At 35.3% G+C, this 25641-nt stretch overlaps 1 protein-coding gene across 12 annotated transcripts in view; it reads right to left on the reverse strand.

Moving 5' to 3' along the window:
- Positions 1–25641, reverse strand: part of trdn (triadin) — a 77567-nt gene that overhangs the window by 7549 nt on the left and 44377 nt on the right. For 7 of the 12 annotated variants that reach the window (XM_049484370.1, XM_049484361.1, XM_049484379.1 and 4 more), the window contains 19 exons: positions 22632–22697; positions 18668–18760; positions 14414–14458; positions 14157–14198; positions 11974–12021; positions 11051–11104; positions 10903–10950; positions 9670–9720; positions 9543–9584; positions 9395–9442; positions 8825–8869; positions 8691–8738; positions 7672–7713; positions 7546–7575; positions 5557–5601; positions 4426–4488; positions 3046–3090; positions 2908–2937; positions 968–1003 (listed from right to left, as the gene is read on the reverse strand). In XM_049484370.1, the coding sequence (XP_049340327.1) occupies positions 968–1003; positions 2908–2937; positions 3046–3090; positions 4426–4488; positions 5557–5601; positions 7546–7575; positions 7672–7713; positions 8691–8738; positions 8825–8869; positions 9395–9442; positions 9543–9584; positions 9670–9720; positions 10903–10950; positions 11051–11104; positions 11974–12021; positions 14157–14198; positions 14414–14458; positions 18668–18760; positions 22632–22697 (921 nt within the window). Of the gene's footprint in view, positions 1–967; positions 1004–2326; positions 2385–2907; positions 2938–3045; positions 3091–4425; positions 4489–5556; positions 5602–7545; positions 7576–7671; positions 7714–8690; positions 8739–8824; positions 8870–9394; positions 9443–9542; positions 9585–9669; positions 9721–10902; positions 10951–11050; positions 11105–11973; positions 12022–14156; positions 14199–14413; positions 14459–18667; positions 18761–22631; positions 22698–25641 lie in introns of all 12 variants that reach the window. The other 5 variants (XM_049484364.1, XM_049484376.1, XM_049484343.1 and 2 more) reach the window with 5 other exon arrangements.

The following is a 25641-nucleotide window of genomic DNA, read 5'->3' on the forward strand; positions in this document are numbered from 1 at the left end:
GTCAGATCTCAATGGGCAACAAAATCAACCAGAATATCCTTTCTGATATGAACTGGGTAATATGTGTTAGGAGTGATAGGATGACACTTTGTTTGATGGAAATGAAAATGAACACCCTACAGAGGGTTGAATTCAACACATAATGGCAGTGCGTACCACGTCTTTGCTATTAATAAGATGTTGGATAGTGTCCTGGGGATCTCCTCCCACATCTGGACCAGGGCATCACTGAGCTTCTGGATGGTCTGAAGTGCTACTTGGCAGTGTTGGGTGGATTGGCAGTCAGTGGTATCAATTCCTTCATCCTACTAGAACTGCCTGCATACCCTCACCATATGAGGCCAGACATTGTGGTGCACCAGAATCCAGAACATAGGTCCCACTGCACCAGAGTAGGGTCTGATAATAGTATCAGAATAAAATATGTTTTTTTTCTGATACCTAATAGCAGTTAAGGTGTTGTGGTCTAACCTGTAGAGGTCAGTGCCTCCCCAGACCATTACTGACCAACCACCAAACTAGTCATGCAGAATGATGTTGGAGGGGGCATAGCATTCTCCAAGGTGTCTCCGGACCCTGTCACATCTGTCACATCCGTCAATGGCCTACACCCATAAAACTATTCCTTTATATGTTAGTTTTGAAAATTATCTCACTGTGCACCTGCTGTTAATTTCATCAACACAAAAGCAACTAAAACTGATTAACAATCCCTCCTGATACTTAACTGACAAGATCAATATCCCAGAAGTTGAACTGTGTTGATGCTACATACATTTAAGCAGTGTATATACAGAAGTAGGTATTGTGAGAATTTTCTACCAAATCCATCATCACACATTACAAATCAGTCCAATGTGTTATTTAGTTGTTGATACCTCTGCACATGCCACAGTTACCATTTTATTTTATATTTTTGCAATAAATCGCAAAGCTGTGAGTGCATGGGCATGGCAGTGTGTCTTACCTGGTTTCTTGCCCTCAGTAACATTTTCTTCAGCTTCTGATTAATGAAATAATAAAAGAAAGGGATGGAGATGAATTAGGAAAAAGCATGTGAACAATACAATGCAAGAGACACTGTTATATACATCGACATTCACTACATTAGTACAGAAAGGAGCCGAGGAGAAGTTTTAGTTAAAAGAAATCCTTATTTACACCTGGTACTTAGTCTTGCATGAGAGTTGATGGGACATGAACTATGTTCTTATTTACACACATCAAACTGGGAAGCCTGCGGGAACTCCAGTGGAAAACTAAACCTTAAATTTCTATACTAATGGTCATAAAGTTTTAGGGGGTGGGTAAAGGTGTGGACATATTGTTGAGCATGTATAGTTTTATAAACGAAGACTATTGTGAAAAAAGGGAAAAAACACAGTGACCAACCACTGAAATGTGAGCATATACTGTATTAGTGGTGCTGTTTTCAGTCTCTGTCCTGGAATAGAACTGCACAGTATCACTGATCAGTATCTTTCCTGAATTGATGTTTAGTTTATTCTGGTTTAAAGAGGGAAACATTTCTGCACTATGTTCCAGGTCAAACCAGCTTTTAGTGTTTTCGAACACCTGAACATGCAACCATGTTTGAGCAGTCTCATCAGATGTTATTAGTGTTTGACGTCACATCTCCATATTTTGACAAAAGGCATTCTGTGGTTAGGATCCATCCTCAATATCCTCCAGTCAAGTTTTGATCACTGACAGTGATTTCCATGTATGTAAGATGGCAAATGAGAGACCACTGAAATAGATGAGGTGCATAATGATTCTGATCTTCTCTGATCAGATCACTTTATTAGAAACCTCAACCTTGTAGCTCCATCCTGGTGTATAGTTCTGTCTAGTGAGAGACTGTAGCCCATCAACACTCCGCCACCCCCAGCCCCCCAAAACCAACTCATTCTAGTAGAAAGTTTAAAACTCCCAACATATAAGGATTAAACCTAAAAGATCAACAGTTTAGCTCAAATAAATGAACTATATTTAATAGCTGGGTCGGATCGAGACCACAAGCGAACCGGACCAAGACCATCTTCTCTAGCAGATCTTGGGCCACAGTGCCATTACTTTTTTCACCCCTGCGCAATCGAACAGCACTAAGGGTCCATTTTTACCGGACCGAATAGTGCTGGTGTAAAAAACACCCATGTATTGCCTAGTTAAAGAGGGTAAAGAAGGCTGATAAACAGAAACAACCTGTAATTGCACACCTAGGGTACAGGAAAAGATTTCAAATAAAGTGCACAGTGAGTGTGTGAGTAGTGACAGAGTTGGTCTAGTTTTGTGAACACAGTGATGTTAACTGAATGACATTTACCCAATGGATGAGGATAGTACCTTAATAGTGCCAGGTGGTTTGGAAGCTTTCCCATGTTCTAAAAATGGCAAGTATGTAAGATCCATTTTAATTCTTATGATAGTAAGACATATATGACACATACAGTGATGTCAACTGAAGTGAACATTGAATTAGCAATATAAGCTGCACCATATTTGAAAATGAAAATTACACTGTAAGTTTATTACAGTTCTTTATGATTTTCTTACCCACCATCATCACCTTCCAAAACACTGCATCCACAATACACCCAGTATGGTAGAGGATCTCTTACACATTGCCAAAAAGAACCATTTCACCACCAGTCTCCACAACAGCTTCTTTCCTGAGGTGGTCAAACTACTGAACTTCCTAGCTCCGTCTACAATCCTACTAGACCCCCTAGTTACTATAGTAAACCTACAGTTTGTCTAAAAATGACAGGGCATAAGGGTAAATATTTGTCCTTATACTTAAAAAAAATGCATATCCTCTGTGGAAAGTCATAGCGCCATCATGTGGCACATCACATGTAGTACTAAAGCCACTCTTTACATTAAAAAATACATGACTGTACTTACTTGCTGGTGCAGGTGGCTCAGTTGGTTTTTCTACAGAAAAATTAAATAAATAAATAATCAGAGTTTTGATAGCTGCTTTAGAGCTGATTCAAGTACAAGTTACATAACAAAAAAAAGAAAACTAAAACTTCTACATACCTTCTATGTCCTTGGCTGGTTTTTGCTCCTCTGGGGCGGCTTTAACTGTGAATAGAGAGGAATAAAACACAACATTCACACAGACCTTGCTTTATTCAGTCTATTCCGCAGTCTTACTTTAACACTGTCTGAAACAACCATCAAATCAGGCTTCAAAAGTGAGTGATTTCTACTCTTTTTTCTGCTTCCTTTGTGCCAGGAATGCACAGTAGTCTATAATTACATAGTGATGTAACAGGGAATCAAAGGGACGCTCATTTCATCATGGCTGTCATAAGAGTACAGAGCGTCTGTCAGGCTTTTATTCTAAAGTTATTTTACTTGACAGATCCAATTTTCTTGCGTCAATTAACACTGAAAGTTTAACAAGGTTTTGAATGACTGCAGCAGCTTGCATATGATCACTTGTGGAATTAGATTAACTCTATAGTTTTATGGGAGGTACATCCTAACGGAGCTCATTCTGTGGTGAATAACACACGAAATACTGTATATGTAATAAATACATCACAAACAAATCCACTGCATCTCTGTTCAAGCATAAACATGGGGGATTAGGATATTTGGCTAAAGAGATTTAGAGGAATGTAGAATTAATATTTAGAATGTATTTATCCATCTGTTGCATTCTGTAAGCCCAAATAAAGCACTGGTTTGGCATGTAGTCAGTCAGAATTGTACAGGTTTGATGTTCAAAGTTCTTTAATTTTGTTTTAAAAACCTAATGAAGCTAAAATGCAATGGTAGTGTATAGCAGCATATTAGCAACATGTTAACCACATTGCTGCATGGACACTGTGGGCCATCTATAGGTGAGCCATCAACCCTGCACCATGCTGCTTGATTTATTGAGTGTTAGTGCGTCTTTGCTATTATAACAATGGGAAAAGTATGCTTTGCACAGCTCGAAACATGCAAAAGTCATGTACAAATTCTCTTTATTAATCATGGGTGTGTTTTGACATCCTGACCCTGAACTTCTCAGCAGAGAAGGTGTGTAACAAGAGGTGGTGTACATGCTTTGAAAGTGCACAGTGCTCCTGCATTTCAAGATAGCAATGAATTGTCTAGCCTTTTTTCAGTCAGTGGCGCACCTGTGTTTTCCACTGCCAAGATAGCAGTAAACCAGAAATTTAGCTGAACACACCTCAATTCCAGACCACCACACCCATCAGCACAGATATATTTATAAGCTTCATCGAGTAAAAAAAACAGACTGTTCTTGGGGTGTAAGATAACAATGTGCATCGCAATGGGCCTTGCACATGTCTTAAGATAGGGCCCTGTGCTTCAGGGCTTTTGAATGTTTTCAAAAAGGAACAAAAGTACACTGCACAGCTAGATGTTTGCATATGACAGTTTTCATGTTATTATACAAACCTGGAGCCTTTTCTTTAGCTGGTTTAACAGGTTTCGTCTTCGCTGTAATCGTCTTCTTCTTGCCTATCAAGAGAGTAAATTGAGGACAATACTTTTAGGTCAATAGTGAAACATAATTTACACAGTAGACAATAAAGAAAAGAAAAACACTGTTAATGAGAACCATCACATTTTATTTGTTTCACCAGGCTTATATGTGGAGTGACAGGGAAAAAACAAGGTGTTGATTTTCTGTCATCCTCGTCACACACTAAACAATAATGTGAGTTTACACTTTTACCTTCAGTGACACTGAACAAATGTGAACGTCTTTTTTATACAATAGAAGAACCAACTGTTTATTGAGAATTGAGTCCAGATTTCACAAGTCCAGTACTGAAATTAATCTATTTTATGTCAAGTTATTATTGATGTAAACCAAAAATCAGTCAAAACACAATTTATTTTTAGCTTATTTTAAATAGAGTTGATAATTGAAGATGTTTGGCCAAGACATGGTCGCTTCTTTAGTTCTCCACACAAGCCATGAAGATAATGTTGCTAAGAATGGAATTTTACACCAGATCAGTCAGCATGGTGCAAACCTAAATCATACAGCTTTAAATACCACAAGCAAGTCTGTTAGAAATTAACATATTACCTCAGTATTCCGCAATAAAGCAGAATAGGAATGTAAATGCCTTCTAAAAAATAATATAAAAAAATCAATCCTCCATCTAATCAGCAATGGGTCAGTATTCAGAACAACTGTTCCCCAACAAATATATTTAATGAAAGTTATAAACTCTGATACTTAGTTAGCATTAAAGAGAACAAGTTATTATGTTAGTTGTGTTTTTAGTTGTGTGAGTAATGGGACACTAAAAGTGCATAAAGTTTATAAACTAGTCAAAGTGTTCTCACTGCACATTTTTTTATAGATTTGTATAGGTTATATTTTGCATGTAATCTAGAAGTATTTTATTATTGAAATGTGTACAAAATACAGACGTGCCCTACAATTTTAGAGTTGTTAGTGATTAAGGAATGCAATTAGCAACATGCTATCATGATATCTAGGCGCAAAATATAAAAGCTAACTCTGGAAAATGTGTTGAATGAAAAGTGAGAACATGCAGAGTGTTTACCCACCCTCGACAGCGGGCTTCTCCTCCTTGGTTACTTTCTTCTCCTCTGCTTATGTTAAGAGAATTGGAAGAACAGGATATTACTGTAGCATCACTGGTTCTTATATAATTCTGTTATAGCTTAACAGAACTGATCAGATTTACAGAGTCTTTGGACAGATACCAATTCAGCAGTAATGCAATTGATTAGATTAATAATACAACTGGATTTTACCACATTATTTAGACAAATTTAGGTACAATTTGATAATATCATTCCTTAACAAGAAAGAGTGGATATACAGCAGAAATACAGCATATTGTTAACTAAATTGTATGAGGTCAGCAGATCAGTTTTCAATTTAATTTGCAGTTGATTCTGTTATTAGACACAGCAGAAACCCATGCTCAGCGTCGGAATCTGAATCGCCATGAGTGAAATTAAACAAAGTGTGTATAGAATGAAGCATTCTAACAATTCTGCTAAAACACTGATTTAGATTAAAATCTTTGTCATTTTTAGATGATTAATGTACCATGGATGCAATTACCTCTAATAGCATCAGCTGGATGTGTTCCCCGTTTATAATTACAATATAATTGTTCGCCTCCAAACCACATTGCAAGATGATTTGTCAGTTTACAGTGACAGACTATTTTCTTTAGAGTCGTACACAAGCTGGCAAAACAAATGTGTGTTTTCATAATTAGGACCTGTCTCCAGAGGGATAAGTGTGTAGCTTTAGGCGGGATTCAAATGAGATACTAACTTTTAAAGCTGTTACAATATAAACAATATATTTGTGTGTGTGTGTGTGTGTGTGTGTGTGTTTATATTTATAATGTTAATACTAATTGCTACAGCCATTAGTGTCCTATACGGAACTGAAGGCTGTTATGTTTTGTACAGTGTTAGCATAGAACTGATCTTTTGTGGAAGCTATAACTTAGCTTTTAGAAAAGTTAGGTAGAAACTGGTCCATTTACTCAGTTCTATTTATGCAGCTGAAGTATAATTGGCGTTTTGCTTCATTGTAGGATTATTTTCAAATGATAATAATTTGGCTTCAAAGCTACAACCTGTCTTTTTAATGAAATCCATTATCCAAATAATCCATTACTGGCTCTTTTATTCACACTGAGCTGATGATTGTACTGAAGATTGTACTGAAGATTTGAGAAAGAGAAGATGAAAGTCTAGCAGTCTTCACATTTCTTTACTGGTAGAGGCAGAACGTACTGAGACGTTCTTCACTGCAGTTCGTTGGGTACTCAGTCCTCCAGGAGTTTTTGGAGTCTACAGTTTTCTACTGAAGTTCATGTTTTCTAGCTGCACTTTCATTTCTAAGAAAGTTATGATGTCTCTGAAATAACAACTCTTCTACTTGAGGATAGCTTTAGGCTCCTCTATTCATGTCTGGCTTTCAGTATTAGTTTGTATTTCTGTCCATTTCTAAGCCAGACTTTATAAACAGTGCTTGTTTACCTCTGTGGAGGTTAAGTTTTGCCTGAGTAAAACTGAACAACTATTCCTTTGAACTCTGTCTCCTCGTTGCACTTGAAAGGTCAATTTAAATTAACTGGAAACTCAACATCTTTTTCAGTGTGTTATGGACATAGAAGAGGTCAAATTGTAGGATAAAGCTTTGTTCAGATTTTAGGAGCAGCAGGAGCAAGGACGTGGAAGTGTATTTAAACAAGAAGAAAAGCAAAGAAACAAACAAACAAAAAAAACCCAGAAAGAAACACAGAGTACTAGAACAGAAAACCGAAAAAAAATTAAGAACATGCAACCTAAACAGACAATAAGTAAACGAACCGACACTGAAACAGTAAACACACGGACTATAAATACACGCGGACAACGGCAGGAAACAGGAAACACCTGGGGCTAGGGGCGGAGCTACAAATGAACACAGGTGACAACAGTTAAGGTAAAGACAGGGATGAACACAGGGGCGGAGACAGACGGGAAGCAGAGAGAAACAGGGTAAGGACATGACATCAGACTAACCTTTCCTCACTGTTCTGACCCTCTGTTTCACTGTGCAGAAAAAAAAAATAAGTTAGTCATCTGAAAGAATGAAAATACATAAATAAATAAATAAATAAATAAAGGCTATTGAGCAGGGCTACCCACCTGATGTGGTTACTTTAGAGGGTTTGACTAGCTTCTGTGATTCTGTGGAAGACATCAGGGCAATTGTTTTCATCAGTACATTGTTTTTATAATTTCTCATTCTTTACATTGAGGGAACGTTTAACGGATGGTCCAAATACTCCTAATTAAAATGATTCAGAGTTTCTTGATATGAAATGTCAGAAGTTCACAGACAAAAAACAATTTAGTTTACATATATGGACAGAGAAGTGAATTTAACATTTTGAATATGAAATATTATATCCATATAGCATTGAAGGAGAACTCCAGTGTAAAATTTACTTTTGGGGTAGTAAGACACAATAAAGAGTACCTGCCTTTGTTGAACAGCCTGTCCTCCTACAGCTTTCCGAGATCCAGTGATTTTATTACATTTGTGATATGGATGATACGGAGCATATTTTTCCCCTTGCAAATAAATCGCTTTTTACACTGTTATCCAGGCTCAAAGTAGCTCCACACCTTCTTGCTAGAATCCAGAGAACCCTGACATTTAAATTGAGGCCTTAATAACTTTAAAAGTGCACAAGAAGCTTATTAAAAAACACTGTTTACATTCCGTAGCGTAACCTAATTTGCGGAGATGTAGATTACGGTAGGTTAGATGCAGGTTGAGCCTGGACAATGGTGTAAAAAACGATTTATCTGCAGGGGGAAAATATGCAACATGTCATCCATTCTAATGTTTGTACAAACAGAATAAAATTACTGGATCTCTGAAAGCTGAGGGAGAACGGAGGCATGCTATTCAACAAAGGTTATTGCTCTTTATCATGTTTTACTACACCCAAAGTCAATTTTACACCAGAGTTCTCCTTTAAGTTATTCAAAAAATAAAATAGTATTGGGAATTGTATTCTGCGGTTGTATTCTCCACTAAAGTTACTATTCGTTGTAAACGACATCATACTGATAATGATACATCAATTGTGTAGCTTGATTTAGTTTGTTTTACAATATATTAAACATTGATCCCAAACCATGAAAACATAACTGACCTCTTCTTCGAGGGATCAGTTGTATCTTCTCTCTAGGAGCCTCGCGACCTGTAACAGATCATAAAAACTCTATAATGTACAATAAAAGCATACATAACTGTGTTTATTAATCAAGTAAATGTAGGTTATTATACCTTTCTTCAGAGTTGTAGCTTTTGCTTTCTCTTTGGGCGTTAAGACTGTGTAAACAATAACAGCGGAAAGTTAAACATATCTCACTCAAAGCCTTTCATATGCCTGAGATAATATTTTAAGATATTCCTATGGTATCATATATGACCAAAACAATTAAGGAGAATGTGCAACAAAACAGGAGTGCTGCCATTTATATCAAGAGGTTCGAAAAATGTTTTGGAAATTGAAAATAGAATAGAAACCTTTCCAGTATAATTTATGAATATTAACTTAAATCTGATAATCAGAGCAAGTCAAATAACTTTCCCGTACTTATTACTGATCACTAAACTCATATGACTTGCCCACTAAAACAATATTTTATGCTTTGTGGAATGAAGGCAGTTATCTGAAATTCAGCAAGTTGAGTAGAAAAAAGCAAATTGCTCAATAATGAACAATCCTTTAAGTTCACAGTTATCACACAGTCAGAGTACTCTACTCTGCTCCAGTTCACAAATATTTTAAATGGCTTTTATAACTGTTGCAGAAATTCATCCTTAAATATTCCTTTGAAGTAATTTTCATACCTTTCTTCACGGAAGTTGTTTTAGCTTTCTTCTTTTGAGCAGGTGGCTCTGTAATTAGAGACCAGTGATCCATGATGATGTGCACGTTAATGAATGTATCAGAACAGTGTTAAACTGACACTGTGATCTGTATTATTAAAATTCTTACTTTTCTTTTCCGCTGGTTTCTCTTCCTCAGCACCTGGTTCTTCTATTTTCACAAAAGAATAGAATGTAAAAACAGAAAAACATGAGCCTGCAATTAAAATGTGATAAGTCCATTGAAGAATCCATACCTAGTCTTTGAATGGTGACAGCATGAGTTGATATTGCAGCAACATGAGAGTCTGTAAAACAGAACAAAAGCTTTAGATTTTTTCACTGAACTGTTCTGTAAAGAACCGAAGAGAGATTAGAATTTTAGGTTACATGTAGCAAAAAAAATCTTTTGCAGGTTGAGCAACATAGCAGTGCATGACCAACCACTTGATGGCCTATAAAGCCATGCATGAACAACATTCCAGATAAAAACGTGAAAAGCAAGACTGCAAACCGCATTCGGATTTAGACTCAAAAGCATTCCTTATAAGCTACTGTTGGGCAGTTTCACAGACTGTTGGTAAAAAGTAAATTCAATGTAAATGAGGAAACAACTTAGTGTTTATCCAAATTAAATGTAATTCAATTAAAGGGTCCAAACTGTCATTGCATAAAATGTAACATTTTTGATTAGATTAAACAGAACTTGGTTTAAAAAAAAAAGATAATGCTAATATAGATATTGTTTATATACAGCTCTGTAAAAAAATAAGAGACCTCTTTAAAAAGATGCATTTTTGGGAGAAATGTTGTCTTTAGTTTATAGAATAAAACAACAATGTTCATTTTACTCAAGCAAATGCCTACTGTATAAATAGCAAAAATTTTGCCCAATTAATTCATTGCAATACATCCCAATATTGCCTCCATGTGAATGCTGTGTGGTACAGTACGGTTTCTCATTTAGTTGAATGGTATGTTTGTCAAAAGATTGTCATTAGAATGGTGTCAGGTGCATATATTAAAATATCCCTTTCAGCTCCAAGTTGGCTAGAGGAAAGCACAGCCTGTCTCTCTCACACACACACATAAACACACACACACGCACACACACACACACAAAATCACTGATATCTTTTTCACTGCACACTGAGGAAAGAGTAAATTGGGTAACATGTTACCACCCTGCAGGCATCATTTATTCTCAGAAGGTTAAAAGGAAGTAAAAAAGGGGGTAGAGGAGGGGGACAAAATGAATTACCTTGCAGCAAAGGCACACACACACACACACACACACACACAGACACATAGACACAAATGCTTCAGCCAGCATGTTCTGATGTAATACAGAACATTTAAAGCACTGGATTAATTAAATCCTCTGGCTTTTTAGCTCTCTCACACACTTCAGGCCATGAGCACCAGCATTGTCAATACTGACAATTAATGACCCTCTTTGCTTGAGAGTGAAGGGAAATGGCTTTTAATACCTCGCAGAGTCGTCGGTGGCAGAGGACTATCTGTGACTATGTGGTGAACTGGAAGGTAAATGGCCGTTAAGGTTATAAATGTTTCTGTTACATTAAAACAAAGCACAGAACTTCTGACTGCATTTGTATGATTGTGCACAATACTCACCGTACCAGCCTGGGGGTGCGGGGCAGTAGACTGGTGCAGGACGACATGCGGGCACTGAGGAGGGATTTGTAGGAAAAAGATTTTTGCCAGTTCATCATTTTACCTTTGTATATTTACTATAATATTATAAGGCTAGAGTATATATTATCACTTATAATATTGAAAAAATATGCAAATATCCAAAATAGCAACTTTATACTGCAAGAAAAAAAATTGTATTTGTTCAATTTCAGCGTAGGTCAACTCCTCGCAGAATATGCTCCAGATCGAGACTTGAAATCATTAAGTGCTGCATTATTCAATATTCCCATAATGAAACACAAAAAAACATAAACATATTTTTTACCATGGCTTTCTCTTAGATTTGTTTATTTTATATAGTTTTTCATCCATTAGTTTTACTATTGTTTTCATCTTCTTTCATCTACTTATTACATTGTTTTATCATTTTTTAATATCTTTTTTATTTATATATATATTGTTATTAAATCATCCTCAGTTAGTTTCTTTAAATTTGTATTTATTATATTAATCTTAATATTTTACAGTGTGATTATAATTAATATTATACAGGTGCTATATAGATTATTATTATTATTATTATTATTATTATTATTATTATTATTATTATTATTATTATTATTAATTGATACAGTGCATTAAAACACACAAATTAAGATACTAAACAGAAGAAATATTCTAGCATTTTAAAACCATTATCTAGTCATTTCCATTTAAAAGGAGCAGAGAAACCTGTTCACTATTTGACCTATATTTGAAGTGTGTTTACTAGTTTACTAATTACACAGATATGCATGAAACGTATTATCTGTGGTGAATGGATTTCATGCTATAGATGCAGCAGAAAGACATTAGGGTGAAAATTGCTGGAGTGTTTCTTTAAACAGCTTGTAAACACTTACAGTCCTGGAGCGGTGCCACAACGTCGACCTGTTCTGGAGTTGTGGGTCCTTTCATTTGGACGATTTTTATTATAAAAGAAAAAAAGTAGTTTTAATGAAGAAATCAACAAACGTAACACATGTACCTGATTTTCTAATGTAACACAATAGGGCAGCATGGCAGAGCAGCCAAAACGTTCTCCACAAAAACTGGATTTTCTTAATCAAAGAAGTTTTGAAATACCCAAACACTGAAATATATAAAATCACATTCTCTATTTATTCTTAGTGGTGCCAGACACATAAAAATACACCCCCAAAAATCCCTCCCAAATGTGTCAATTATATTAATTTTTCAGTAGTGTGAGGATGTTTAAAGTCATCCGATTAGATATGAGTTTATAAAGCTGAATGTTAGATTGAGGCTCCTTTCATTGATTCAGGCACATTTTGGAGTAATTGCAGGGTTTGCAGCTGCAGCAGCTGATCTGCTCTCTGGAATGACAGTAATGATTTTGTGTTGGAAATTTTCACTCTTTCTAGGATGTACAATCGATACGTACAAAATTGGCCATGTATGCAATAATTTCTCCAGTTTATGGGGATATGTGAAAGTAATGTGATGGAGCTGATTATTTTTGCAGCAGGTAAAGGCGACTGCAGGTGAAGTAATAAAATCCCAGCTTAATAACAACTCCAGCTCAGCCAAGCATGAACTCCAAGTCATTATCAAGTGCTTATGGCTTTTGTAATGTGGTTTATCCTCATGATTAGTTATAACAGGGGTTCATTGTAAAGCAGTCTCTCCACTCCCCACATCTGATAGTATGGCAGTAATCACACTAGCCATTGATCTGTGTACTGGTACTGTGGGTCGTGTATAAATGTTTATAAAAAATAATAATAATAAAAAAAGGCTGGAATGTTCATGAACTGTAAATTAAGCAAAGCCCTTTAAAAGCCTTTTTGTAAAGTTTCCTAGCTCATGTACTGTGACACTGTCACAAGTATGATTCACTATACTACATGATTTTAATGGCTCTTTATGGGATATGTGAATACTCACAGTATGTCATGCTACACAGGGAAAACATGATGCCGTTTCTAATTCTCACTGACTTTAAAGATCAAGAGTCTTTAATATATCATTCAGGTATGTTCTTAGTACTGAAACAGCAAATCGCTACTTTCCAATAAAAAACAAATATATCAAATCTCAAAAAATATAATATGGACAAACAAACTATTCCTTACAACGTGTCAATATTTCTTGATGTGTGGACCAATAGAAATACTCAAAAATTACCTGAAATAAACTCTTTTTAAACTCACTTCCATTGACAGTTGGGTTTTATCTCTCTGTGTTTTGGAGATTGTTTTTCATTGGACAGAGGTGAAATGCATTGCTCACTACTGACAATACTGTCTTAGACAATTAAAATAAAACAGATAATTCCTCCTGATTTTACTAATATTAGATTAAATTAAATATATTACTGATATTAACTAATCTTTTTCATGCAAATCGCATATACCTTCAGAGTAAACATAAAAGGTAAGAAGAATGTTGTGTTTTTGAAAAAGTAGGAATTTACTCATCTCTGCAAGTTTGAATCCACTCAAATGCAGATTTTTTATAAACTATAGAATAGGATTGAATGCTGGATATTAAATGATTATAAAAATACAAATATTAATTTTGAAGTTTTGAAAGTTTTGAAATTGAATACCCAAACACTGAAATACATAAAATCACATCTTAATGGAATAACAGTATTTTTATAACATTGTATAGTGTAATTTTTTTATACTGTATACCTTTCGTCTTAAATGGACGCACAAAACATTTGCACAGTTGTGTATAGATAGTATACTATTAGTACTGCTGGTCTTGTGTAGAAACTGTACAACCAACAAAACTGAACATCATTTTGGATTGATATAAAGGCAGATAAAAACATGCTATCTGTCTGCAAAGACATTTTGGACATTTTGGCAGACTGCGGAGTGGTGATTCCTTGTTCTCTGGTTGTGCGTGTGAAACCCTGTCCCTCATTCCTAATCTAACTGTGTTGTGGCACAGCTCTGCTGAGGTTTTTTTTAATGCTGTTGCTGGAATTAACATCAAAGCAAACAAAATGGATTATACATAAAAATAGATTTGTAAGTTAGATAAGTAAGATAAGTAAGTTCTGCAGCTTTACCTTTAAGTGGCAGCTCAGACTCCACCACCTTCTCTTTCACTGCTGGAAAGAAGAAAAATCTTTATATTAATAGTGAATAAATATTATAACTGGAATAACTGAACATGTCAAATTTGAAACTATTTGTTGTACAAATTTAATTCTATAAAATGAGTCATGTTGTAGATGTCTTTTTTGAAAGAAAAAGTAACTAAAGTAGCTAAAAGCTAATGCTTTCCATTATGAAGTAAAGTGGAGTTTTTAAAAGTGGACTTTACCTTCCTCCTCCTTTTCCTTTGGCTCTTCTTTCTTTACTTCTTCCTCTGAAAATGAAGATATGGATGTACATATTTAAAATCTAATAAAAACAAATATACTTTTAGATTTCATATTTCACTTACTAGAAAATATAAAACCAAAGCCATTAGCTATATCATTTTTAGCCCATTATAAGGGTGTGCCATATTGTATCATACACAATATATTGAGAAACAATAACATCATGATAAAAAAAAAAATCAATATTGTAATAAAAGCAGTATTGTGTCTTGAAGGCAGTTGATTGTTTGCAGTAGATTTTTCTTCAAAGGATAACATATTTATTTATTTATTAATTAATATATATTTGTTTCTTCTTTATATCGCCAATAATATATCAAATCACAAATATACCTTGAAAAATATTATTATATTATGATTATTTTACTTTTGCCCACCTCTAGTACATTAAACTATAGGTTAAATTATTAGATTTATATAGTATAATATGAGATGATGTAAGTTTACATTGTCAACTGTCAGCATCAGCTGTATAGTATATACAGCTCTGGAAAAAAATAAGCAACCACTAAAAAATAATGATTTTCTTTGATTTTACCAAATTGAAAACCTCTGGAATATAATCAAGAGGAAGATGGATGATCACAAGCTGAACTGCTTGGAATTTTGCACCAGGAGTAGCATAAAGTTATCCAAAAGCAGTGTGTAAGACTGTTGGAGGAGAACATGATGCCAAGATGCGTGAAAACTGTGATTAAAAAACAGGGTTATTTTACCAAATATTGATTTCTGAACTCTTAAAACTTTTTGAATATGAACTTGTTTTCTTTGCATTATTTGAAGTCTGAAATCTCTGCAATTTCTTTGTTATTTCAGCCATTTCTCGTTTTCTGCAATAAATGCTCTAAATATCAAAAAAATATATGTATTTTGAATTTGGAAGAAATGTTGTCTGTAGTATATAGAATAAAACAACAATGTTTATTTTACTCAAACATATACCTATAAATAGCAAAATCAGAGAAACTGATTCAGAAACTGAAGTGGTCTCTTAATTTTTTTCTAGAGCTGTATATTAAAAATAAAACCCCAGAATAATGACAGAGAAAAAGCTGCTTGTGGTGCTGTGAAGAAGCTCCAGCAGGGGGCACTGTTGTGTGTTGAACAGCATTTCGGGCTTGTAGAAAAGCTGGGTTTGCGGTTTGTGTGGAAAGCTTCATTTATAATGTCCTGAGAAATTTCCACACGGCTGTTCTTGTTTATAAACCAGCGGACAGATCCAGAACTAAGAAATGAGGCCCGATTCATCTACACTGTATAGACAAAGTTAAAAGGTTAAGAACAGATCAATACTGCTTTGTTCCGCAACTATTAAACCGGATATGAAAAATAAATCATTAAGAATCATGTACTCCCTCTCTGTTCATACTCCAACACTGCACTTCTACAATAAATCTGGAATAAAGTACGATTTATAACACTATATTTACAGTATTTGTTATGGGAGTGTAATTTATGGCTTGTTATTACTGACTGTTCCACTAGATGGTGACTGTGAGAGGTCTGATTCATGTCAGGAAGAGGTTTGTGTCTTCAGGAGGAAAATATGGCTGTCAGAATATATCAGACTGGAATTGGATTTAGTCAGTAGGTCATTTGTAGTTATTTATTGTGCTGTAGAGCAGCCTGGCATTAAAACAAAGGTTCTGAAGTACAATTATGGGCCCTTTTGTTGTGCCTTCATGTATAAGTTAAAAGTTCACATAGTTTTATTGTTATTGTTTATTACTGCAAATGTACAGGACATACAAAGGATTTAAATGTGCTACTCTATTAGCATTGTTGAATTCTTTAACAAAAACTATGATGAAAAATATAAGACCTAATTTTCATGAAGAAAACTGGATGAGAACTAAATAAAAATTAACACTTGAAAACGAAAAATACAACAAAATTTATTCCACTTTTTTGTCAAATAATAAAAAATGTCAAATGTCAAAAATATCAAATACTGGTGAACAGGGAAATTATTTGATATACATGTTATTTTTGACCAGTAAACAGAAAATAGTCCCTCCACACAGTGTCCTTATCACACAGACTTATTGTCACACAGGTACTTCACACAATAGCTCTCCCTTTTACTGAAATAAAAAGTGATTTATGGAATATGTTCAACTCTGCTACCATGGATAACAAAACTCTGTGCAAAATATGTCAAATAAAAATCTTTTGTGGCATAGCAAGGTATAAAGGTAAGCTTGTTCAGATTTCTGGAGGCAGGTTAAGCACCTAACGTAGCTCTGTTAGCTAGCTAGGCTAGTTAGCTATATAGTTTAATAAGTCTCAAGTTTATTTTTTAACAGTGTTTAATGTCTAAAAGGGAACCATGCTCATTAGTTAAGGTGTTTCAGTTATTTTGGCATACATGAGACACTGAGACACTGAATATTGAAGTGGATGGTAAGTGATGTGTTCACTAGCAGGAATTAGAAAGTAAGATAAACAGAAGTGCAGTATAAAAGTATAAAGCTTGAAGACTGTTTAAGTGAATATTATTTAAAGTTCAGTATTGATGGGTGGATTAAAGTGGGAATGACAATCTCATTAAAAAAATACAGTATCAGTATAAACAGTAGTGCAAACATAGAGAAATATAACAGCTTAAAGGCTGGTGAAAGTGACAGCGTGCACTCCAGAGTATTGAAATTGGTTTACAATAGGTATGCTAGAGCCAGTATGACCACCATATGAGCACCATTAGCTTAATCTGACTGATTGGATAACTTCAGAAATGAGCAGGTGTACGGATTGAATATACTGTTGAATACAGTAACATGTTTGACTATATAAATTATATGTTTATTTTGAGCTGGCTTTCACAGAGTATTGTATTGTAGAAGCTTTGACGTGTTAGTGCAATTTAAAATTCAAATATCCAAATAGCACAATAGAACATGAGCTGTGTCTGCTCTTGTCTTGAAGCTGCATTGCATCATTCTGGCCCACATGTTGAGTTAGCCCAGGAGATTATTAACTGGTGAGAGCAAAGCCCAATTAATGATCTTCTTAATGATATTCATCCAATTTTCCTCAACTCCAGTGTTCTCTTTTTACAGCTAAATTATGTGATGCATTTAATTTGCTTCATTCAAGATGTGTGTGGAAGGAATCATTTTTACCTATATAAATTCACATTGACACAATTACTGTTCATAGTAAATTCATTAAAAAATACAATTGTGTTGGTATTATTTTTGTGGATTGTTCACTGTCTTATATTAAGGTGTTTGGAAGCTTTCAGGACTCTAGATCATGTTTTGAATCCTATTGAGGCAGAAAATCTTTTTTCCCTAAAGCCAGAGATAACAAGTTGCAATGCTTATGAGTCCTGCTGCTGTGGATTGAGACTCGGCTGTTATAAATCTTATTTTTTGAAGGCTGGATTAAGCCTTTTCTTCCAAATAAAAAGCCTTTTACCAGAGGGTCCTCACTAACAGGAGCCTCCAAAGAATTTGTAAGAAAGATTTTTAAATGTTTAAACATTGTGACAATGCAGGCTATGACAATGATGCCTAACTGCAATACTTAGGTTAACGTTTTTTTTCAAAATAAAAACATGCTCATTTTCAGTGGCATATGTACAACTGTCCACTTCATCACATGTGGCCAAAGAACCACCACCGAGCATGTATTATTTGGATAGTGGGTCATTATTTGTGTGAATTGAGTGTAGTTTTGATATGAGTGGATCAGACACAGTATTGCTGCTGGAGTTCTTAATCACATAACTGTCACTGTTGGTCTGAGAGTGCCCAATGATATGCTTAGTAAAGCTGACAAAATGTACAATAAATATAGATATAAGATGGTTTTCTTTTGCTATTTTGAAGGAAATTACATTATTAAGTAAAGTATTTTTTATCACAAACACACAGTTTTACAGAAACGGGCTGCTGAGTAGCAAAAATGTAAACTGTTTTTTAGCAAAGAGTTGCCAAGTGTCAATCTTTATTCAGAAAAGCAGGCCTAAGTCTTAGATGAAAAATAAACTGTGAAATGATTGAACATAAACTCTCCAGCTGTGAAGACTACCTACTGTCATATTAATACACCACCATCACCATCATCATCATCCTGCAATTGAGCTGTCACATTAAACCAATAAGGTGAAATATGCATTTCAGCCCATTTTCATTAAAAGTGAAGCATGCATTATCATATAGGTGAGCAACATAAACAATATTGAGTACCTTTTTCCTCTTTGGGCGTAGGGGGTTGTGTCTGGGGCTCTACAGGTTGTTGTGGCAGTGGGCACACACAGGTAGAAGATTCTTTTTCTTCATCTGAATGCAAAGAAATAAAAAATGTTGCATGTAAGGTATGATGTTTTGTAGAACTCTGAATGTACCTCAGTGTACTTTTACCCACTTTATGAATTTGCTCAGTTCAATTAGAACTGGACTTAAATACATTTTCTGAAGGACTGATGAACTAGGTGTTGGATGGGAACTGGAAATAATGGCATTCTTTTGGGAGGGCTAAGCTCAACACATTCACACACTTCATTCTCCTGCATTGGATGTAATTTTTGCCAGAGTTTGCCAGAGTACCACCCACTGTGCTGTCTACTTTATGTGGTAATGCCTTCTATGATGTATTCCTGGTACACACCTGACACTTAGTGCTTTTCCACTGTGGGACCACATGGAACTGGCACCTTTCTGGTTTGCGAACCTAATTTTGAACTGGTTCCAGAACCAGGAATGTTTGTTCGTAGCAGGAACAGAAGAACACACTGACACACCTTGATAACATCTGTAGGTGTGTCTGTTTGTACAGGAGCACAGCCGCTGTGCAACACTCTCTATTGGTGACGTATGATGTGACGTTTTGAAAGTTCCAGTTCCATTAAAACTGGTGGAAACACAGGCTATTTAGCTGAAAAACATTGCGTTTCTTATAAGCCCGAACAGAACTTGTTCAAGAACCAGAGTACTTTTGGTGGAAAAGTGCTAATTGTGGATTGAGGAATGTTAAATGCCTGCACAATAGTATGAGCACCATAGCTCATGTGTTCAAACTCACTCACAAGATAACACCTCACAACTTATACAGCTGTGCATGTTCCCAAGCTGTCCTCTGAGGTAAAACTTCATGTTCAATTTACATACTGCTATATTGATTTTGCCATGTCAGTGTTGTATAAGCTTTGTCTGTGCTACACCATTTTTGTTTCTTAATGATTTCTAGAAAATCAAGTGAAGAATGCCTGTATTAAATTTAGCTTGATAACAGTACTAGACCAACTCTAAGTTAAGTTTTGATTGACAGCAATAATTACACTGCCTTATGAAGAACTGTTTAATCTGCCAATTGCATTATGACAGAGACAGTATAGTGATCTCTCCTATCTTTCAAAATCTAAACCGAGACTATTAGGTAGTGACAGAGAAACTAATTAATAATGTTTATCCACATAAAACTTTTGCAAGTTCTACATATTTCACATACTGTGAATATATAGTATTAACACAGGTTCAGAAATGGTATTCACACACTAAAAGTGTGTGAAGTGGAATTAACACATTCCCAGAATATCATAGAGCAGCAATTAAACAGTAGCAGTTCTGCAGAGGTGTGTTTTTTTTTTTGCTCAGTGTTTTTTTGCTCATAGCCCTTGATCTTGTTCATTCATAATTTGACACTGCTGTGCTGTAAATGCACACATACAGAATACAATACAAAGTATATAACGTGTTTATGTGTGTGTTGTTGCACAAGTTTGGAAAAGAACTTTAAAGAGTCCCAAACACATGATTCATTAATTCAATATTATCAGAAAATCTGATTATGGTTTTAAAAAATGTATTCAATCCTCCATATTTCGAATATAATATTGAATCAAGCTTTCAAATTAATTTTGTATTCACATCTCATTCACATTTGCTTACAATCATCCAATCCTGTTCACTTTTATGAAACTGAAGGCGTCGGCCTCGTAATCTGTAAATCTAATAATATTCCTGTGTCATAAAAAGCCGGGGCAGGTTCCTTTGCATTCATAAATCACTCAAGTAAAATTAATTTCAAAACGTGGATGTAAGTCATGGCACAAATATGACAGCTTTATTAGGGCTTTGGATTGCTTAAATTTGTCTGAGTTAATGTGACGTTTTTGGACTGAGTGCCACGTCGTGAGAAAATGGGATGATTACAATAAGAAGGCTTTTATGACAGTCAAATAGATAAAGCAGGAGATGAATGTTGCCGCCCGATGAGAGCGTCTCCAAAATATAGAAATATTAAAGAGCGATGTGCATCCGTGTATCCTAGTGCTGAGATCAGATCTGAGGCTTGTTGCTTGTGTTGCTTTCTGAGATTTTTTTAGAGATTGTATTTGAATGCTTTGTGCCTAAAATGCTAATGCTGTCGATATCAGTAAGCCTTGCAGCTGAGAGCTGAATTTCTGTTATTAAACCAGCATGCTCACTCTTTCCCCTTCTCTTCTCACTGACCTTTGGTGAAATACTTTTGTATTATCTGATGTTTTTTAAACAGTATGTGCCATATCTTGATTAAAATCAGCAGGAACTTGAGGAAACATAACTCAGTACATGCAAGTTGATTATACTGTGCTTACTTTCTGGCTGTGTTTAATGCAAATGCACAGTTTAGATTGTAACTGTGGTCAAAATTGATGGAAAACTGTGAGATAAGCCCAGGGGCTATTTGATTTATAATTATAAATATGCAGTCGGTTCTGAACTGAGCTTTTTAACAGCGTTTCCCACAAAGCAAAGCCTTTGTAATGTCTACATTACACAGACTCGTCCACCGTATCCCTAATGGTCTCTTTTATCTCTCCATATTAGATTATGGTTTAAATTCTAATCAGCCAACTCTGCCATTTAAAGAGAACAGCAATGTACATGATTGCAAAAATTGTTGGAGGCTTGAAGCCAAATCCCAAGTCAGCAATGCTTTCAGCCTTATTATAGAGGAGAATCGATGTCTGCTGAATTAATTCTGTCTGGGGCTTCTGCAGTCCTGCTGTAAATAACTTACAGAAGCATTCAACATACAGCCACTAAAATAAGTGCTTGAATTTACACAATATGTAATATGCAAAGTTAATTTGCACTTGCCCCTCTAGCATTTCTTCTTAAATTAAGGGTATGTTTACTGCAGTAACATCCTCCTCCACTCTTGTGGGAAGAACGTTTCAAGGCATTTTGGGACACCAAGGAAAACGGACCCAACCACTAGTCTGTTTATGTCATGCACGGAATTACTATTGTTTTTTCTTACCCCTCATTTAGTAGATAGATTACCAGTATATTAGAATGGTAAAAGTTAGCATAGCAGAGACGCTATGCCACCTTCGTCAAAAGCAAATTCATGAATGTTAGGATATTGCAATGTCATGTGATTATTAAATAATGATAATCAGTGAATCTGGAACAGATCTGTGTTTTCCTTATTCTGACAGTATAACATATTACAGTGTGTGGCCATATTTTCAGCTGGTTCAAAAAACATGGCCCTGATTGTTCTAGTTTGTTATTAGCATTGACTACCAGGAAGATAGCTAACATAAACATTATCCATATATTTTATTGCTTGCTTACATGCTGCTACATTACACCATTTGTAGACATAGGTCTCATTAATCCAGTTTAAATTATCATTTGTTTTTACTTTTGTTTTTACTTCCTCTTCCTTGTTCTTTGTTTTCCAGCTTCCTGATATATTACTCTGCTTCATGATTGTGGAAGTTTCATATTTTGCCGGCTGCAGGAATCACAAACCTGGCTGACTGGCTACTGTCAGCAACTAGTGGGAAGGGCCCCCTCTCACTGATCATTGAACAGTGTTGTTGAACTTTCCTGCATTGACCATCACACAATTAAAAGAGGCATTCACAGTTCATAACCAGTCACTGTCTGGAGGCCCCAGGCCAGCTTGGGGCCCGAGGCAATTGATTGGTTTGCTTGCCTTGTTGCAACGGGCCTGTGCTTGGTGCACTAAAAGCAACTCCTATTCTATTGGCAGTGCTTTTCAATAAATATTATGCAGGCTGTTTATGGAATTACTTGTGCATCTCAATAGGCTGAATTCACTAAATAGAAGGTATAGCATTCATTTGGATATGCACTATAGTAAATGCAGATACACCATACAGCTGATGTAATATGATAAAAAACGAGTACAAACCTTCTTTCTCAGCTTCTTTCTTTTCCAGAAGCACCACTGTTTCCTCCTCTTTCTCTTCATCCTCTTCTGATGTTTGAAAAAAAAAAGAATGAGGGTATGATCAGTTTTGTAGCTTTAAGACAAAATGCCATAAAAAATTCTCATGTTCAGAGTGCTCTCAGCAGAGCCTGTTCAAGCCCATGGGTCAAAACAGCTTTCTAAAAAGTCCCATGTTTCATTTTTCCCCTCTCCCAGCCGGCCTTTTTCTCAGCAGGAAGTTCAGTTGCTGTGTGAAACACATCTAAAGATGCTCTTGATAGAGGAATGACAGAGTTGCTGAGTTCTCAGCCCATAAGTAGACCTCAAATCACTATTTTTCAAGCCTGTTCCAGACAGGAAATTGTTGCAGGATCTGCTATAGCTGTAATTTCATGGGTTGCACGAAAAATACATAAATACAGTTTATAGAAACTGAGAAAAATTCACCTACCTGTGTGAAACTATTTGATAAAAGCTGTGCCTAAAAGGTAATCACTGGAAACTGGAGGTGAATTTGGCTCACAACACTTTGAGACAAAGCTACATGTGATCTAAGCGAGAATAACCCAGATAATAACCCAAAGAAATTCCCTCAAAAGCTACACAGAAGAAAACTATTACGATTTCATCCTATACAAACAGTCAGCAGATGAATGGAACTGGTGGTGCTTTCTGCTTATGGCTTTTGGTTGAATCGTTCTGTTGTCAGTCAAAAAAAAAAAAAAGATAGGGCCAAAATGTACAGATCTCTTTTGTAACAAGTATCAGTGATTTTTTTTCTAATATCACTCCTTTTATTGTGTTTGTGTGTTAGCTATGTAAAACGGAAGTAAATTGTTCATACATTTCTGCTATTTTCTTTTGATTCATTAGTAAGGTTACAGTTTGAAAAGCCATCATTTTCTCTATTTAATAGAAAAAACAACATATAATCAGTATTCCTTACAATCAATCTCACTTTCTTTTATTCATGTTATAACATAGCATTACAATTATGATTTAATTAGTTGTTTTAGCTTATATGCTTAATATAGCGTCACTGTCCAATAAAAAGCAAGTATCTCCATTTTTGTTGATTTTTAGTTTACTACATAATCTGTACGCAAAAACTGTCATTTAAAGTGTGTTAACATTTCTTGATATAAGAAGCACTATCAATTTTTCAAAATGACCTGAAATAAACTATTTTTACATTGACTTCCATTAAAATTAATAAGGCTGTGTCTCTCTCCTGTAAAGTTGCTGATTTGGAGATGCATGTTTTTCATTGGAAAAAAGCAACGATATAAACTTCAACTCATTATGCTGTTTAATGGATTCATTCTAATATCTGTATTTTTAACTGATAAAAACACTGCTTCTGATCTGACTAAAACATTTGCAGAGGAACATTTTATCTAATAATTATCTAATACTCTATTCTACTAGTTATAATCAAAAGAGTACATCAAAGTGTAAAACATTGTTTTCTCTGTTTTTTTATATTTACAGCATCTGTAGCTGAAGGAACAAAATGAAAGAAATGTTGTTTATTTCCTCCTAGCATTATGAATTGAAAATACTGCCATGAAAACAGAAAGTGTTTTATGAAAATATGTTCACATTGATTTCTCTCTCTAGAAGTGAGAGGGTGCTGTTCTACACAAACATCTCAATACCTTCAGCCATAGGAGAGTTATACTGCTTTCAGTATAACACCAGGAGACTCATAACAGAGAAAGATCAGGGGAAAACAAAGCTTTTCCTTTCTGACAAGTCCACAGGCTGTGTTCCTCTAGCCTCAGTGGTTTAGGTTTAACCCTACATTTTACACCAAAGCCAAAAGAAGGGATGGTTTATTGTAGAGTACTGGCTTTGATTTCATTTTTTCCTTTTTTCCTAAACAATGAACAACTTATTTGTTCACTTAAAATGAGATTTTAATGAATATGTTTATAGTAAAGACATTGATTATAAATTTTATTGTTTGGAAGAACAAAGTTACACTTAGCCCTTGTGATGCTTTAGTATCAACACTTGATCAATTTCAGGGCATTTTACAATAAGCAATTTCAGGGCACTTTAGAGTAACCAATTATAGGGCACCTCAGAGTAACCAATTTCAGGGCACCTTAGAGTAAACAACTTTGAGGAATTTGCTTTGGTAGGAGACTGGATTTCTGGAAACCCACGCAGAAACTGAAAAAAAAAAAAAACTCATCCAGTTTGGGTCTTTAACCAAAGATCCCATTGCTAACAGGCAAAGATGCAAACCACCAAACCTATGAGCTTCCCAATCACCAATGCATCAATGCATTGCAATGCTCTTCAGATTTACTTATAGTAAAACATAATAGATGTAGTGTCTTTATTTATTTATTCTGAGGTGGACTATTGATTTAAGTGGGGTTTAAATGTTTGCAATAATTTGATCTACGATTGTACTAGGTAAGGTTATGAAATAACTAGATGTTATTCTGAACCTTACATCCTACAAATTCCATTTCTACACTATTCACATTAAATTTTTTTGTAACCTTCCACCACAATATCTCCTCACGACACCCTTGTCTGATATTTTTCTCCAATCAACAGTTATCAGAGGGGGGGTTTGCATTTTGTTACAAAGTAGAAGTTCTCCCCTGTCATGTTGTAGCAGGGAGATGGGAAGGTGGACATAAACAGAAGTAATAAATTCAAAACAAAACAACAGAAAAATACTGAATAACACAGGGACTGAAAATGAAAGAAACAGAGCAACCTAACTGACGTGGGCCACGCACAAGTACTGACAACCACACACTGAAACAAAGGGGCTATATATACACAGGGAAACAGGAAACACCTGGGACAGGTAACAAAGGGGTGGAGTTACAAATGAGAAAAGTTGTAACACAAAAGACTAAGGCAGAGACAAGGGAGAAGACAGGTTGAAAACACAACAGTGCCATGTGCTCGGGAGTACATGGGGAAACTCATAAGAAGACTGGAGGAAAACATGGATACAGACAAA

The sequence above is a fragment of the Astyanax mexicanus genome, chromosome 1 (genome assembly GCF_023375975.1).
Source record: "Astyanax mexicanus isolate ESR-SI-001 chromosome 1, AstMex3_surface, whole genome shotgun sequence".
NCBI lineage: Eukaryota > Metazoa > Chordata > Actinopteri > Characiformes > Acestrorhamphidae > Astyanax > Astyanax mexicanus.